The 15,779-nt window shown below is 44.9% G+C and overlaps 1 protein-coding gene across 3 annotated transcripts in view; it reads left to right on the forward strand.

Moving 5' to 3' along the window:
- The first annotated feature begins 4,375 nt into the window (after window positions 1–4,375).
- ptges3l (prostaglandin E synthase 3 like) overlaps window positions 4,376–15,779 on the forward strand; it is a 32,530-nt gene continuing 21,126 nt past the window's right edge. For all 3 annotated transcript variants that reach the window (XM_068013393.1, XM_068013392.1, XM_068013394.1), the window contains exon 1: window positions 4,376–4,496. In XM_068013393.1, coding sequence (XP_067869494.1) covers window positions 4,468–4,496 — 29 coding nt within the window. In that variant the 5' untranslated portion in view covers window positions 4,376–4,467. The remainder of the gene's footprint in view (window positions 4,497–15,779) is intronic.

A 15,779-nucleotide genomic window follows, 5' to 3' on the forward strand; every position in this document is an offset into this window, starting at 1 on the left:
ATTAACATCTCACGCTGAAGAGTGTCTGCAGAGTCTCATGGACAGGTCAATGTCTATGGAACTGTATTCCATCATCCCTCAGATCCTTCAGGAGAAGAAAGAAGGAAATAATATTCTACAGTTATAATAAATCTTTTAACATAATTTTTTTTTGAAAAGGCTTTCTCACAGGATAAATTAAGAAGTGAGATTTTCTTGGGTCTGCGCAGGTGCACTGGATCATTTGGGTGCAGCAAGTATTCGCAAAGCGGGTGGGTTCCTTTACAAGTGGGCACCCTGACATCCTCGATTTTCTGAAATTCTCTGCACCCGCATAGTCCAGTGTAACTGGTCATGGACGCAATAGATACTCCCCAAGATCTTATGTCTGTGTTCCTTGGTAAATTTTTTGCTCTGCAAGGATTTAAAGTGCACAAAAAGGGGGAAATCGTCGACTAATGTTCACTCTTAACAACTGTAACACTTATATCAAACTTGTATACTAGCAGAAAAAAGTTCTGTGATTATAAAGAAACTTCAGATTTGTTATTAGGCTATGAAGATACATCAAAATTCTTTGCTTTCTGTGCAAAACTTCAAGTGGTTAGAATAAAAACAGAAAATGCTGAAAATACTCAGCAGGTCAGGCAGCATCTGTTCTAAATTGATGACCATCCTTTAAGCTGCTACCCCACATCTGATTATTGCACGTGACAAAGGTCGCCTCCTCTTTGTCAATGTGAAGAATGGCTGCTTACTGGAGGTGTGGTGGCACTTCTAGGGCTGTACTGGGTTGTATCTTTCAGCAGAGAAGATGAAATATCAAAAATAGATACACCAATAATTCGCCAAAGGCAATATTTCAAATGTGTTAGTAGAGCCAACACAGGTGGATATGTTTTGCATATTACATTACACATACAGTATTTTGCATACATCACAGGTGTGGTCTGACATCTTAAATTAGATTCTGTTTTGTTTCTATTTTTAAATGGGGCCCATTTGAACATGACGTATGTTAATATCTATGACTTAATCTTAGGACAGTATCCAAAGTAATAAGGCTGCCATCTTGCAAATCATAGGAACAGGCTTTTCAGCCCCTCAATTCAATCATGGCTGATCTTTCCCTCAGCTCTTATCCCTGTCTTTATTCCTTTATGCTGTGCAGTGGTGGTGGTCTGCCCAAAAGCAGGTCCTTAGAAACAGTCATTAAGGCACAGAAGAAGGCCATTCGGCCCATCGAGTCCAGGTCAGGTCTCTGTAGAGCAATCCAGTCAGTCCCATTTCTTCCACTCTATCCCAGTAGCCCTGCAAGTTTATTTCCCTCAAGTGCCCATCCAATTTCCTTTTGAAATCATTCATCGACTCCACCACCAGCGTGGACTGCAAGTTCCAGGTCATTACCACCCGCTGTGTAAAAAAAACTTCTTCCTCACATTCTACTTGCAACTCTTGCCCAAACCTTCAATCTGTGTCCCCTAGTCCTTGTACCATCAGTTAATGGGAACAAGCCTTCTTTGTCTACCTTGTCTAAACCTGTCAGAATCTTGTACCACCTCTATCAGATCTCCCCTCAATCTCCTTTGCTTCAAGTGAAACCTCATAGATATTAGGACAGGTGAAGAAAAGCTTGGTTAAAGAAGTAGGTTTTAAGGAGCATCTTGAAGGAGAAAAGAGAGGTTTAGGGAGAGAACTCCAGAGCTTAGGGCCCAGGCAGCTACCTGGTAAATTAGCCACCAATAAAATCAGTCCTGTTCTACGTTTCTCCACACAAGAGGGATGAGCATGACTAGGGAAGAGAGTATGTAAGATGGTTCCCCATTGTCTTCCTCAGATCGGAACAGGAATTGAACCTGCACTGTTAATGTTGTTCTGAACCACACATTAGCACTAGCCAACTGAGTTACCCGGTCCCCATCTTGTTATGCCCTCACTGAAAAAAAACTATCAATCTCAGTCTTGAAAATTTTAATTGACCCATCATGTTTTGGGAAAGAACGTTCGAGATTTCCACTACCCTTCGTGTGAAAATGTGCTTCTTGATTTTATTCCAAATTTGGCATAGCTCTAATTTTAAGAGTATGCCCCTTTGTTCTCCATTTCCCCCATCAAATGAAATAGTTTCTCTGTATCTACATTATCGAATCCCTTTATCATTTTAACCCAACCTCAATTAGCTCACCCGTCAACCTTCTAAAGTCAAGGAAATAGAAAAAAGGTTTCTTCAATCATTCCTTATATTTTAACCTTTTAAGCCCTAGTATCATTCTGGTGAATCTGTGCTGTACTCCCTTCAAGACCAATATCTTTCTTGGTATGCAGTGCCCAAAACTGAATGTAATACTCCAAATGGAGTTTGACTAAGGCTCTGTGGAACTGAAGCATCACTTCCACACTTTGACGTTCCAATCCCTTTGAGATAAGGGCAAACATTACATCAGCCTTAATGATTACTTTTGTATCTGTGCACCAGTTTTTGGTGATTTTTGTACATGGATATCCAAATTCCTTTGCTGCTCCACATCTCTTAGTCCCTCACCATTAAGAAAATAGTCTGATTTGTCCCATTGCATGGGGAGGGACTGTGCTGAACAGTGATGAATAATAATGGTAGCACATCTTTTGGGGAGGTGGTAAAACATTTTAAAATTCTGATGGTTTGATGAATTGTGGAACATTCAATAGCTTCTAATTAATTATAAAGGGCAACTTCTAAAATCGTGTTCCCAGCCATATAAATAATGGATCTAGTTCGAATTCCAAACTCCAAATAGTCTCTAAATAAATGCATAAAGAGTTAAAGATCCAAATACTGCATCTTGGTGAAAGTTACCATGTGTATATGTACCTTTCACTGTGCAGAGAGGCCTCCACTGAGTTGTTGGTTACAGGGCAGCAAGTGCTGGAGAGAATTTATAGGTTAAAAATGTGCATTAACATCCTAACACATAAGTCTTGTTTTTGTGGGCTATTACTGAGACTAAGGAACTATTGATGTTCAGCCTTTAAAATATACATACTTTCTAGAAATGGAGATTGGATGGTTCCCCACTCTTGAGTACAACAGGTTACTTAGAAGTAGTACTGCTCTGGTGATGGGTTACTGACAGTTGCCTGATACTGCATTGTAGCATCAGCATACTGTCCATATGATCCCTACACCACAGAAACAGCAATTTGCATTTTTATAGCACCTTTAATGCAGTAAAACAGGAGAGTTACCAGGCCAAAAAAAAATTGACACTGAGCCACTTAAGGACATGTTAGGAAAGGTGAAAAAGCTTGGTGAAAGAGTTCGGTTTAAGGAGTGTCTTGAAGGAGGAGAGAATGGCAGAAAGGTTTAGGGATGGAATTCCAGAGCTTAGGGCCTAGACAGCTGAAGGCAAGGCCACCAATGATGGGGCAAAGGAAATGGGAGATGAACAAGAGTCCAGAATTGGAGAAACACAGAGCTCTTTGAGGGCTTTAGGCTGGAGGAGGTTACTGAGATGGGGAGGGGTAAGGCCATGGAGGCATTTAACCACAAGCGATGATTTGACTGCAATGGTTACAGCTTACTTCTGATGTCATTTTGTGCCAGAATTGAATTATCCAATCATTTTGGTTTATAATGTTTCTGTGAAGTGCCATGGGATGTTTTATTACATTACAGGCGCTATATAAACTCAAGTTATTGCTGTTGTACAAAAGCATCACAGTGAAACACCAATCTTTTGAGTCCTAGCTGAGATCATTTTGACACGAAAAACAATGTCACTAATTGCATACAATTTTTTAAAAATGTCTCTATATCATATATGCATGGATTAAATTCTGAGATCACTTCTGTCCAAATAACTTGGTCAATATGGATAGCATTTCAGTTCCTCGTATGATTCAATCGTAAGGGGCTGTTTTCAGCATAAACCCCTCCCCCCATGGGTAAAAAGAGATATGCAAATAATTATGTTAAATTGTAATTAATATTAAGGCATGTACAGGCTAACTGTGTTACTGGTCATTCCGCCACTATAAGGCGTTTGGTAATTTCACTGCTGCAATGAGCCTTCCAGATAAACATCTTGTTGAATGATATGACTATACATTTCCCGAAGTCGATCTCGATGCTTCCCAACATTGCAAAGTCGATGACTACATTTCTTAAACACCCTAGAACTTTGACTTTTGTCAGGAGCCCAGGATAAACAGCAATGATGGTTGACATGATGGACAACAACCCAAGAAAGCACTGGAAAGAGCGAGCTGAAGGGCAATTGTTGGGAAGAAGCCGGCGCTGGAGGAGGGGCAGGAGAAACATCGGGAAAGCGCAGGGTCTAAAACAGAAACATTCCCGAAGGGAGGGATCAGCTAAAAATAGCAGCATCTGCTTCTGCCTCACACACTGGAACCAGACACACTCTCAGCAAACTTTCCCAACCTTTGCAGTGGCGACTGAAGATTTAGACTTCCCTTTAGAAGTTTTGGGGGGAATTTGGTGAGGTGACTATGTCTCTACCAGAAGAAACTGACTACAGGTATGTAACGGTAATGATAATAATTGAAGAAAGTATGTCCCAGACTTAGCGATTTGGAACAAAGGCTATTGTTATTTCAAACCTACACGAACCATCAAAACCACGTGAATTTTTCTCCACCAGAATAGCTAAACGCCACCAAAAAACTGAATTCTAATGACTTGGTTCCAAAGCGCCACTTCATCCAGTCAAAGTGTTGGTGAAGTTAGATTATTGTGGGGTGGGGGTGGAATCTGAATGGCTGGCACTTGAGGTTCTCCTTGTGGCCTTCAAGATGATTCCAGGAGTTCTCCACGTAGTCTTCATGAAGGTGCTGGGATGCTGAGGGATTTTTCTCTGGGTTGTGTACTCCAAATCCAAGATCTATGTGAGGTTTCATAGCTACAAGGTGATGCCAATGGGAGATAGGAACCAAGTCAATCCTGGTGGCAGATTCAGTAATCCAATACCTGGGCAAAGCTCTTCTGCTGATACTTTCTCAAGGGATCAGAAGGGGGTAAATGTGGGACAGACTAAGATGGGTTTGGAATGCCTGTGCATAAATGCACCAAGCATGGTAAATGAGGTTGTTGAGCTGCAGGCTCAGGTAGCCCACATGGGATGATGATATAGTGATAATAGCAGAGACCTGGCTTAAACAAGAGGAGGAATGGGCACTTAATATTCCTGGACACAATGTATTTTGGAAAGACAGGGAAGGAGCAAGAAAGAGGGTGGCAGTATTGATTGAAGATACTGTACAATACTAGAAAGTGATGATGTACTTGACAGTTCAAAGACAGAATCTATTTGATTGGAATTAAGGAACAGTAGAAGAGCTATTATGTTCCTGGGTGTATACTGTAGGCCACCAAATAATGGGAAAGAGATAGAAGAGTAAAATTGCAGGCAAGTTATAGAAAGATGCAAGAACTTTAGAGGAGTAATAATGGGAACTTGGCAGCTTCATTGAGGTGAGGACTTGGTGGTTGCAGGAGTTGTACCTTCACACCTATCTTCTGCATTCAGCATGCCTGCCTGAGGAACCTCTATAATTGCCATCCCCAACAATACCCACCAAAGCCTCCAACCTCCCTTCCCCCCATCAGGCCCTGATCTCCCCCCAAAACCAGCCTCCCCAGGCCTCCAATCCCCCCTACCATGAGGCCACCCACCTCAGGTCTGACTGTCTCCCCACACTTCACCACCCCCCCCCATCCTCAGGTTTGACAGTCCACCCAATTGCCCCCCATTCCTAAAACATACCCCAACCATCTAAAAAACAGACTGTCAGGTATAAAACCAGACGAATGGCCACCCTAGCTGGAAAATCTGAATTGCAGGTTCCGTACAGCTAGACCCACTCCCTGTGTGCCAGGCAAGTAAAAGTTCAGCCCATAGTGTACAAAAGCAAGGAAGTTAATGTTAAATGTTTATAAATCTCTGATTAGACCCCAACTAGAGTATTGTGGCCATTTCCGGGCACCATGTTTTAGGAAGGATGTCAAGGCTTTTTGGAGGGTGCAAAGGAGATTTACTTGAATGCTACTAGGGATGAGAAACTTCAGTTATATGGAGAGACTAGAGAAACTGGGGTTGTTCTCTTTGGAGCAGAGAAGGTTAAAGGGAGATTTAATAGAAGTATTTAAAATTATGAAGAGTTTTGATAAGAATAATTAAGTAAAAATTAGTTCAAGTGGCAGACAGGTTGGTAACCAGAGCACACAGATTTAAGGTAATTGGCAAAGGAAGCAGAGGTGACATGAGGAAAAATTTTGACACAGTGAGTTATTTTAATCTGGAATGCGCTGCCTGAAAGAGTGATGGAAAATCAGAGTCAATAGTAACTATCTAAAGAGAATTGGATAAATACTTGACGGTGAAATTTTTACAGGACAATGGGGAAAGAACAAGGGAGTGTCACTAATTGGATACTCTTTTAAAGAACAGGTACAGACATGATGGGCCAAATGGTCTCCTTCTGTGCTATATCATTCTATAATTCTACGATTTATCAGCCAGCCTAATTAACTAAAGGGAGGTAGAGGGGTAGACTTGTCAATGGGGGCTTGATTTCTTACCATTCAGCTGCAGATTAGCCAATGTTTGCATAGTCCTAACTGGAGTGTCAGTGGGAGTCGTACCAGTGCATACCAGTCTACATTTACTTTGGTATGACTGAACTTCAATTCCAGCTGACCTGTGTGTAAATTCTCTGAACTTGAGTAAGTAGTGTTTATCGCTACAGTGAGTGAACGTGTATTTCATTTAAAGCAAACAAAAGCTTCACTTAAATGGACTTCTGAGTAATTTGGTTTGCAGATTCCTATTCCTAGTAAGGGACCTATAAAGAAGCTCTCCTTTACTCCAGATTTTCATTGTCATTTTTCCTGCCTCACCTGTGCTTGTGCAGTTCCATGCACACAACACTTTCCAGAATGCTCTGGTAAATTGCAAAGTTTGCCTCCCTTTTAAGAGAAATGTTTACAGTAACTCGTATGTGGTCCCTTGTAGGTGGGATCTTATAATGTCATATTGAAGGAATAACATGACTTTTTTTGACTACATTTTATTACATTTTTTTATTTGTTCATGGGATGTGGGCATCGCTGGCTAGGCCAGCATTTATTCCCATCCCTAATTGCCCTTGACAAGGCGGTGGTGAGCTGCTTTCTTGAACTGCTGCAGTCCTTGGGGCATAGGTATACCCACAGTGCTGTAAGAAAGGGAGTTCCAGTATTTTGATCCCACAACAGTGAAAGAATGGTGATATATTTCCAAGTCAGGGTGGTGTGTGGCTTGGAGGGGAGCTTGGAGGTGGTGTTCCCATGCATCTGCTCACCTTGTCCTTCTAGGTGGTAGAGGTTGCGGGTTTGGAAGGTGCTGTCGAAGATGCCTTGATGAGTTGCTGCAGTGCATCTTGTAAATGGTACACACTGCTGCCACTGTGTGTCAGTGGTGAAGGGATTGAATGTTGAAGGTGGTGGATGGGGTGCCAATCAAGTGGGCTGCTTTGTCTTGGATGATGTTGAGCTTCTTGAGTGTTGTTGGAGCTGCACCCATCCAGACAAGTGGAGAGTATTCCTTCACACCCCTGACTTGTGCTTTGTAGATGGTGGACAAGCATTGAGGAGACAGGAGGTGAGTTACTCACGGCAGAATTCCCAGCTTCTGACCTGCTCTTGTAGCCACAGCATTTATGTGGCTGGTCCAGTTCAGTTTCCGGTCAATGGTAACTCCCAGGATTCCTTGAGATAGTCATTGCCTGGCACTTGTGTAGTACGAATGTTACTTGTCACTTATCAGCCCAAGTGTGGATGTTGTCCAGGTCTTGCTGCATCTGGACATGGGTTGCTTCAGTACCTCAGGAGTTGCGAATGGTGCTGAATATTGTGAACATATACAGATTTCAAGGTGTGTTGCAGATCTATTTATTTTATATATGTGTGTATTTCTGGAGAAGAGAAAGCCACTCATTGACCTGTAACTTGAAATTTAGAAGTAATTCATTGACCATAAATTGACCTGAGCACCTTAAAACCAAGTGCAATTATCTGGATTTCCAAAGGGAATGCTTGAGTAGTGTCTCTGAAGGACAGATTAGCAGCTAAATGCATGCTCCAGATTTCAAAGCGATGCAACAGAAGATCAACTAATGTTAAAATAAAATTCCTTATAACTGTTGGCCTTGGTACCTATATATTAACTTTTGAGTTGCCACATCAGATTTGTAAGCCAAAATAATTCACTGCCATTTGTAATGAACTTTGTTACTCTAAAAAAGTAAACCAAGCTCCATTTGTTTAAATGAGTTTGCTTTACGTATTTGCTGTTTACAAATCTATCTTGTAACATTTTCCTCGTACCTGCTCTGATTTTGGATTATGAAATTTAATTTGTGACCGTGAAGAGTTCACAGTTCTAGTGACATGCCAAACTTTTCTTCCTGCACTACTAGTAACTGAACACAATCTAACAATATATACTATGATATAGTTTTCAGTCAGGATTCTCTCATTCCTGCTTAGTACCCTCAAAGGATTGTTTGGTATGTTGATGTTATCTGTGTTGTACATCTTTTTCCAAAAATATACTTTATTCATAAAATTTTCCATGGTAGGTTATATTTACAATGTACATTTACATTTTGCATCATACATTCTCTGTGTATACAGCCCGAGGGGGTTTATATGGGATCCAGCAGGAGGGCCTTACACAGTGACCTTACCCCACTGAGCTGTTGATGCTATCAGTGTTGTTTTTCTCCACCAAAAATAGACTTTATTCACAAAAATTTGCAAAAATATGTTACAAAACAGTTCAGAACAGTTCAGATTTCACATTTCCGGAAAGTACAATATAGATCAGATTTCTTCGATACAGAAAAACATGAAGTGCCTCACAATTCTTGCCATTCCATTTTAAATGCAATGGACATAGTAAAAAAACATTTTGGTGCGTACAGCCCGTGGGGTTTACACAGGTTCCAGCCCCTCGGTTCACTATGGCGGGAGGACCTTACACAGTGGCCTTTCCCCATTGAGCCTTTGCGGCAGCTGCCCAAGCCTTAGTGCGTCCCTCAGCACGTAGTCCTGGACCTTGGAATGTGCCAGTCTGCAACACTCGGTCATGGACAATTCTTTGCTCTGGAAGACCAGCAAGTTTCGGGCAGACCAAAGGGCGTCTTTCACTGAGTTGATGGTCCTCCAGCAGCAGTTGATGTTTTCTCAATGTGCGTCCCTGGGAAGAGACATTAGTGCACAGACTCCTGTGCTACCAAGCTGCTCGGGATGAACCTCGACAAAAACCACTGCATCTATTTCCACACCTGCATTCAAGAAGGAGGTGGGCAACAGTCTCTTCCCTACCACAGCCACCTCGAGGACAGCGTGCAGAGGTGGTGAGACCCTGGGCGTGCAGGAAGGATTTGACAGGGAGGGCCCTTCTCACCACCAGCCAAGCTACGTCTTGGTACTTGTTTGAAAGTTCTGGTGATGAGGCATTCTGCCAAATGACTTTGACAGTCTGCTCGGGGAACCATCTGACCATATCCACCATCTTCTTTCCCCGCAGGGCCTTGAGGACATTTCGTCCACTGCCTGATGGATTGGCGGTCAAAGGTGTTTTTTCTGCACAAACCTTTCCACGAAGGATAGGTGGTATGGCACGGGCCAACTGGATGGAGCGTTCCACGGCAATGTGGCCAGACCCATCCTTCGCAACACCGGGTACAGATAGAATCTCAGCACGTAGTGACACTTGGTGTTTGCGTACTGGGTTCTGCGCACAACTTGATACAGTCATACACAAAGGTGGCCATCAGGATGAGGGCAACATTGGGTACGTTTTTTCCCCCTTTATCTAGAGGTTTGAACATCGTGTCCTTCTGTACATGGTCAATTTTGGATCTCCTGTGACCGCCATGGTGCAGGACTGGGGTATGGGCCAGACCTGCATCACGTACAGTAACAATGTGAGTGCCTTGCACCTGATGACCAGGCTCTTATCCGCAAAGGAGAAAGAACGCTGCTCCTCATGCTTAGTTTATGGTGTACCATGGCTACTCGCTCCTTCCAAGTTTTGGAACATGCCCCGGCCCCTCCGAACCATATCCCCAGCTCCTTCTGGTAGACTGACCTGAAGGTGAAGTGGACAAAGGATCGCTCAGCCCAGTTCCCAAAGAACACGGCCTCATTCTTGCCGCGATTTACTTTGGCTCCCGGGGCCAGTTTGAACAGCTCACAGATGCTCATCAGCCTGTGAACGGACAGCGGATCCGAGCAGAAGACAGCGACGTCATCCATGTACAGGGAAGCTTTGACCTGAGTGCCTCCACTGCCTGGGATTGTCACCCCTCTTATACCCGCATCCTTCCTAATGCACTCAGCAAAAGGTTCAATACAACAAACAAACAAGACAGCGGAGGGAGCCCTGCTGCACTCCAGATTGGATCAGGAAACTTTCTGATTCCCACCCATTGATTGAGACTGCGCTACTGATGTTTGTGTAGAGCAGTTTGATCCAATTGCAGATTCCCTCCCCAAACCCCATTTTGGAGAGTACGTCCATCATGTAGGTGTGCGATGTCCTGTCAAAAGCCTTTTCCTGGTCCAAGCTGATGAGGCAGGTGTCCACACTCCTGTCCTGCACTTAGGCAATTGTATCCCTGAGTAGCGCGAGACTATCAGAGATTTTCCTGCCAGGTACAGTACAGGTCTGGTCAGGGTGAATCACCAGTTCCAGACCAGATTTGACCCCACTGGTGATGACTTTGGACAGAATCTTGTAGTCTACATTAAGCAGTGAGATGGGCCGCCAACTTCTGATTTCCGCCCTCTCCTCCTTCCGCTTGTAGATGAGGGTGATGATGCCTTTCCTCATGGATTCTGACATGCTGCCGGCCAGAAGCATACTCCTGTACACTTCCAGCAGGTCTGGGCTGATCCAGTCCCACAGAGCCGAATACAACTCAACCGGTAAGCTGTCACTTCCGTGAGTTTTACTCGTCTCGATGGACCTGACGGCCTTTGTCAGCTAGTCCAGAATTAGTGGTTTGTCCAGACTCTCCTGCGTACTGTCATCTAAGACCTCCGTGATAGATGACAGGAAGGACTGGGAGGCTGTGCTGTTCGTGGGCTTCACATCGTGCAGCCCAGCATAAAAGGATTTGCTAATTCTTGGTATGTCAGACTGCGATGATGTTACCGAGCCATCCTTTTCCTTCAGGCTGCTGATCACAGAGTTCTCTCTGTGTACCTTTTGGAAGAACACGAGCACGTCTCATCCTGCTCAATGGAGCGGATTCTGGACCGGAAGATGGTCTTGGAGGCCTCTGTGGCAAAGAATGAGGCCTGCTTGCTCGTCACCTCTTCGAGATCCTCCTTGACCTCGACCCTGATCGACTGCAGTCAGAGCAGATTCTGCATTCTTTTCTGAAGTCGGGACATTTCCCTCTGCCTCTCTCTTACCTTCTAAACATCTTTGAGGATAAAGAACCTCTTGATGTTCGCCTTGATCACTTCCCACTAGTGCACCGGAGACTCAAAGAGGGGTTTCACCGTTCTCCAACCTTTGTAATCCCTTTTGAGTTCCTCAATGTTCTCTGGGGTCAGCAGTGTTACGTTCAGCTTCCATGTCCCCTGCCAATCCGCTGGTCATCCTGTAAGTGACAGTCGGCCAGTAAGAGGCAGTGGTCAGAGAAGAACACTAGTTTGATGTCAATGGATCTGACCGTGAAAGCACAGAACACAAACAGGAAGTCAATCCTAAACAGGCATCTTGCTGGGTTCAGCGCTTTGGGGTTGGGGTGTGCTGGACCCATTGCTGCTTCTAGTGCCACAGAGATGGGGGGCTTTCTCTTCTAGCTCCTTTGTGTTCTGCCTTTTCTTTTGCATGTGCCGTCTTTCCGGCCCTTCCTCATCCGATGAGGAGCAGCTGTCATAGTCTGTCTCAGATGGTAGCCTCCTCTTGCCACTGATTTGGGTGGTGACCTGTTCCTTTTTTGGGGCTTCTTCTTTGTGGTTTTCCTTTTGACCACTAGCCACTCATCTGGTTGTCCCACTGCTGCCTCCTCCTCCATTGATTCTGTGTTTTTTCTTTAGAGATACAGCACTGAAACAGGCCCTTCGGCCCACCGAGTCTGTGCCGACCATCAACCACCCATTTTTACTAATCCTACACTAATTCCATATTCCTACCACATCCCCACCTGTCCCTAGATTTCCCTACCACCTACCTATACTAGGGGCAATTTATAATGGCCAATTTACCTATCAACCTGCAAGTCTTTGGCATGTGGGAGGAAACCGGAGCACCCGGAGGAAACCCACGCAGACACAGGGAGAACTTGCAAACTCCACACAGGCAGTACCCAGAATTGAACCCGGGTCGCTGGAGCTGTGAGGCTGCGGTGCTAACCACTGCGCCACTGTGAGGAGGAGTTTCCGGGCATGGAGTAGGTGTTGGGTCGTTGGTTGCAGCTGCCTCCCCTTTCCTCTCTTTCTTTGATGGATTTTCCTTTCTGGGGGAGGGTTGCTGGTCTCCTTCGCTGCACGAGGCACGTTCATCATTCCTTCCTCCAGCCTTTCCTTGGACCTTGTTGCCTGTGCATAACTGAGGCAGTACTTGAGGCAGGTCATGTAGAGGTGGCCTGCCCCAAAACATTGGTTGCAGCACTTACTCTGCTTACAGTCCTTGGTCTGATGGCCTTCCTGTTTGCAGTTCTTGCAGACAACTGTGCTGCAGTTGGCCGCCATGTGACCAGATTTGCCACAGGCTCGACAAACTCTGGGGTGCCCCGGGTAAACCAAGAATCCTCGACTTCCCCTGATGGCGAAGCTGGAGGGAGGATGGATGATGGCTGCATTGGCATCGACCTTCAAGGTCACGACCTGCCGCTTACTGGTCAAATCCCAAATGGGTCCTTGACTTCGCTGCTGCTCCCGGCCACCTCGACGTACCTGGCAAGGAAGGTGAGCACATCCACAACAGGAACTTTGGGGTTGTAGAGTTGGATTGTCACCACTCGATTCCGTTGCGAAGGCAACATGAAGAGCGGCTCTGCCGTGAGGATGGACAGCGGTGACTGGTTTTCTCTCTCCTTGAAGACCTTCAGGAACTTGATGAATCCCGCCACATTCTTGAATGTTAGATCGAAATATCCACTGCTGGGAGTGTCTTGCAGGTAGAAGATGTCTGCAGCTTGGAATCCACAGCATCCAATCAGGATTTTCTTAATGAAGAAGGCGCGGTCGATGGGTGCACCTCCTTTGCTATCTTTCAGCGCCACCCTAACGGTGTTACGCACCCCCTGCCTGGAGCTCTGGTGTTGGTTGCAGCTATTTTTTGTTTGAAGCTTTCCTGGGACAGGCACTAAAACCCCAACCAACAGGAAAACAACAACCACAGTAGATTTCCAATCCCAAATGGGGGAAAAGGCGTAAAAACGGCACTGAAACCCCCCTCAAAAAATCCAAATAAAAACACAAAAAACACCACCAGCAGGATCAAAGCTCACTGATCATGATCTCTCCCCTGCCAGGTAAGTATGTTATCTGTGTTGTATATGCTGACCATTTCATATCAGATGATCGTGGTGTTATGGAGCTGTGTCTCCTTTATGATGCCTGACATTTGTTTTGTCACTGTAAGGTAATTGTATCAAAACAATGTTAAGTGCCCAGTTCATATCTTGTTAGAGGTTTGATTAAATTCTGAATAAAATGTGAAATTGGAAGACTTCATGATGTACAATAAAACCGATACAAACTTTAGTGCTTACATTGTGAAAGCATGCCTTGGCAAGAAGCATGACCTGTTAATCTTTTTCACAGTTCCAGTTTTATAGCATCTAACTTGCACTTTCTGTAACAATCTGTATTTTTTGAGCATTAGGCTGTTCAAAATTAAAGGTAATTCGACTAAGTTACGCTGCTGGCTTCACATTGCTCTTTTAGCCAGTGAAAATAGATATCCGAATGTGAGTGCTTGCAAACGAGCAGGGAGACTTGGCTGAGGACAGCAACAAAAACTTGCATTTATATAGCATCTCTAAAGTCATGAAACGTCCCAAGGTGTTTCACAGGAGCATAATCAAGCAAAATGACACTGAGCCACTGAAGGAAATATTAGACTAAATGACCAAAAACTTGGTCAAAGTGGTTGATTTTAAGGAGCGTTCTAAAGGAGGAAAGAGAGGCGGAGAGATTTAAGGAGGGAATTCCAGAGCTTAGAGCCTAGGCAGCCAATGGTGGAGTGATTAAAATCGGGAATGCTGAAGAGGCCAGAATTTTATTTTTTATTCATTCATGGGATGTGGGCGTCGCTGGCTATGCCAGCATTTATTGCCCATCCCTAATTGCCCTTGAGAAGGTGGTGGTGAGCTGCCTTCTTGAACCGCTGCAGTCCATTTGGGGTAGGTATACCAACAGTGCTGTTAGGAAGGGGGTTCCAGGATTTTGACCCAGCGACACTGAAGAAACGGTGATATGGTTCCAAGTCAGTATGGTGTGTGACTTGGAGGGTAACTTGCAGGTGGTGGTGTTCCCATGTATTTGCTGCCCTTGTCCTTCTAGTTGGTACACGTCGCGGGTTTGGAAGGTGCTGTCTAAGGAGCCTTGGTGCATTGCTGCAGTGCATCTTGTAGATGGTACACACTGCTGCCACTGTGCGTCGGTGGTGGAGGGATTGAATGTTTGTAGATGGGGTGCCAATCAAGCAGGCTGCATTGTCCTGGATGGTGTCGAGCTTCTTGAGTGTAGTTGGAGCTGCACCCATCCAAGCAAGTGGAGAGTATTCCATCATACTCCTGACTTGTGCCTTGTAGATGGTGGACAGGCTTTGGGGAGTCAGGAGGTGAGTTGCTTGCCTCAGGATTCCTAGCCTCTGACCTGCTCTTGTAGCCACGGTATTTATATGGCTACTCCAGTTCAGTTTCTTGTCAATGGTAACCCCTAGGATGTTGATAGTGGGGGATTCAGCGATGGTAATGCTGTTGAATGTCAAGGGGAGATGGTTAGATTCTCAATTGTTGGAGATGGTCATTGCCTGGCACTTGTGTGGCGCGAATGTTACTTGCCACTTATCAGCCCAAGCCTGGATATTGTCCAGGTCTTGCTGCATTGCTACACGGACTGCTTCAATATCTGAGGAGTCACGAATGGTGCTGAACATTGTACAATCATCCGCGAACATCCCCACTTCTGACCTTATGATTGAAGGAAGGTCATTGATGAAGCAGCTGAATATGGTTGGGCCTAGGACACTATCCTGAGGAACTCCTGCAGTGATGTCCTGGAGCTCAGATGATTGACCTACAACAACCACAACCATCTTCCTTTGCGCTAGGTATGACTCCAGCCAGCGGAGGGTTTTCCCCCTGATTCCCATTGACCTCAGTTTTGCTAGGTCTCCTTTATGCCATACTCGGTCAAATGCTGCCTTGATGTCAAGGGCAATCACTCTCACTTCACCTCTTGAGTTCAGCCCTTTTGTCCATGTTTGAACCAAGGCTGTAATGAGGTCAGGAGCTGAGTGGCCCTGGCAGAACCCAAACTGAGCGTCAATGAGCAGGTTATTGCTAAGCAAGTGCAGCTTGATGGTACTGTTGATGACACCTTCCATCACTTTACTGATGATAGAGAGTAGGCTGATGGGGCGGTAATTGGCCGGGTTGGGTTTGTCCTGCTTTTTGTGTACAGGACATACCTGGGCAATTGTCCACATTGCAGGGTAGATGCCAGTGTTGTGGCTGTACTGGAACAGCTTGGCTAGGGGCACGGCAAGTTCTGGAGCACAGGTCTTCAG

The sequence above is a fragment of the Heterodontus francisci genome, chromosome 33 (assembly GCF_036365525.1).
Source record: "Heterodontus francisci isolate sHetFra1 chromosome 33, sHetFra1.hap1, whole genome shotgun sequence".
Lineage (NCBI taxonomy): Eukaryota > Metazoa > Chordata > Chondrichthyes > Heterodontiformes > Heterodontidae > Heterodontus > Heterodontus francisci.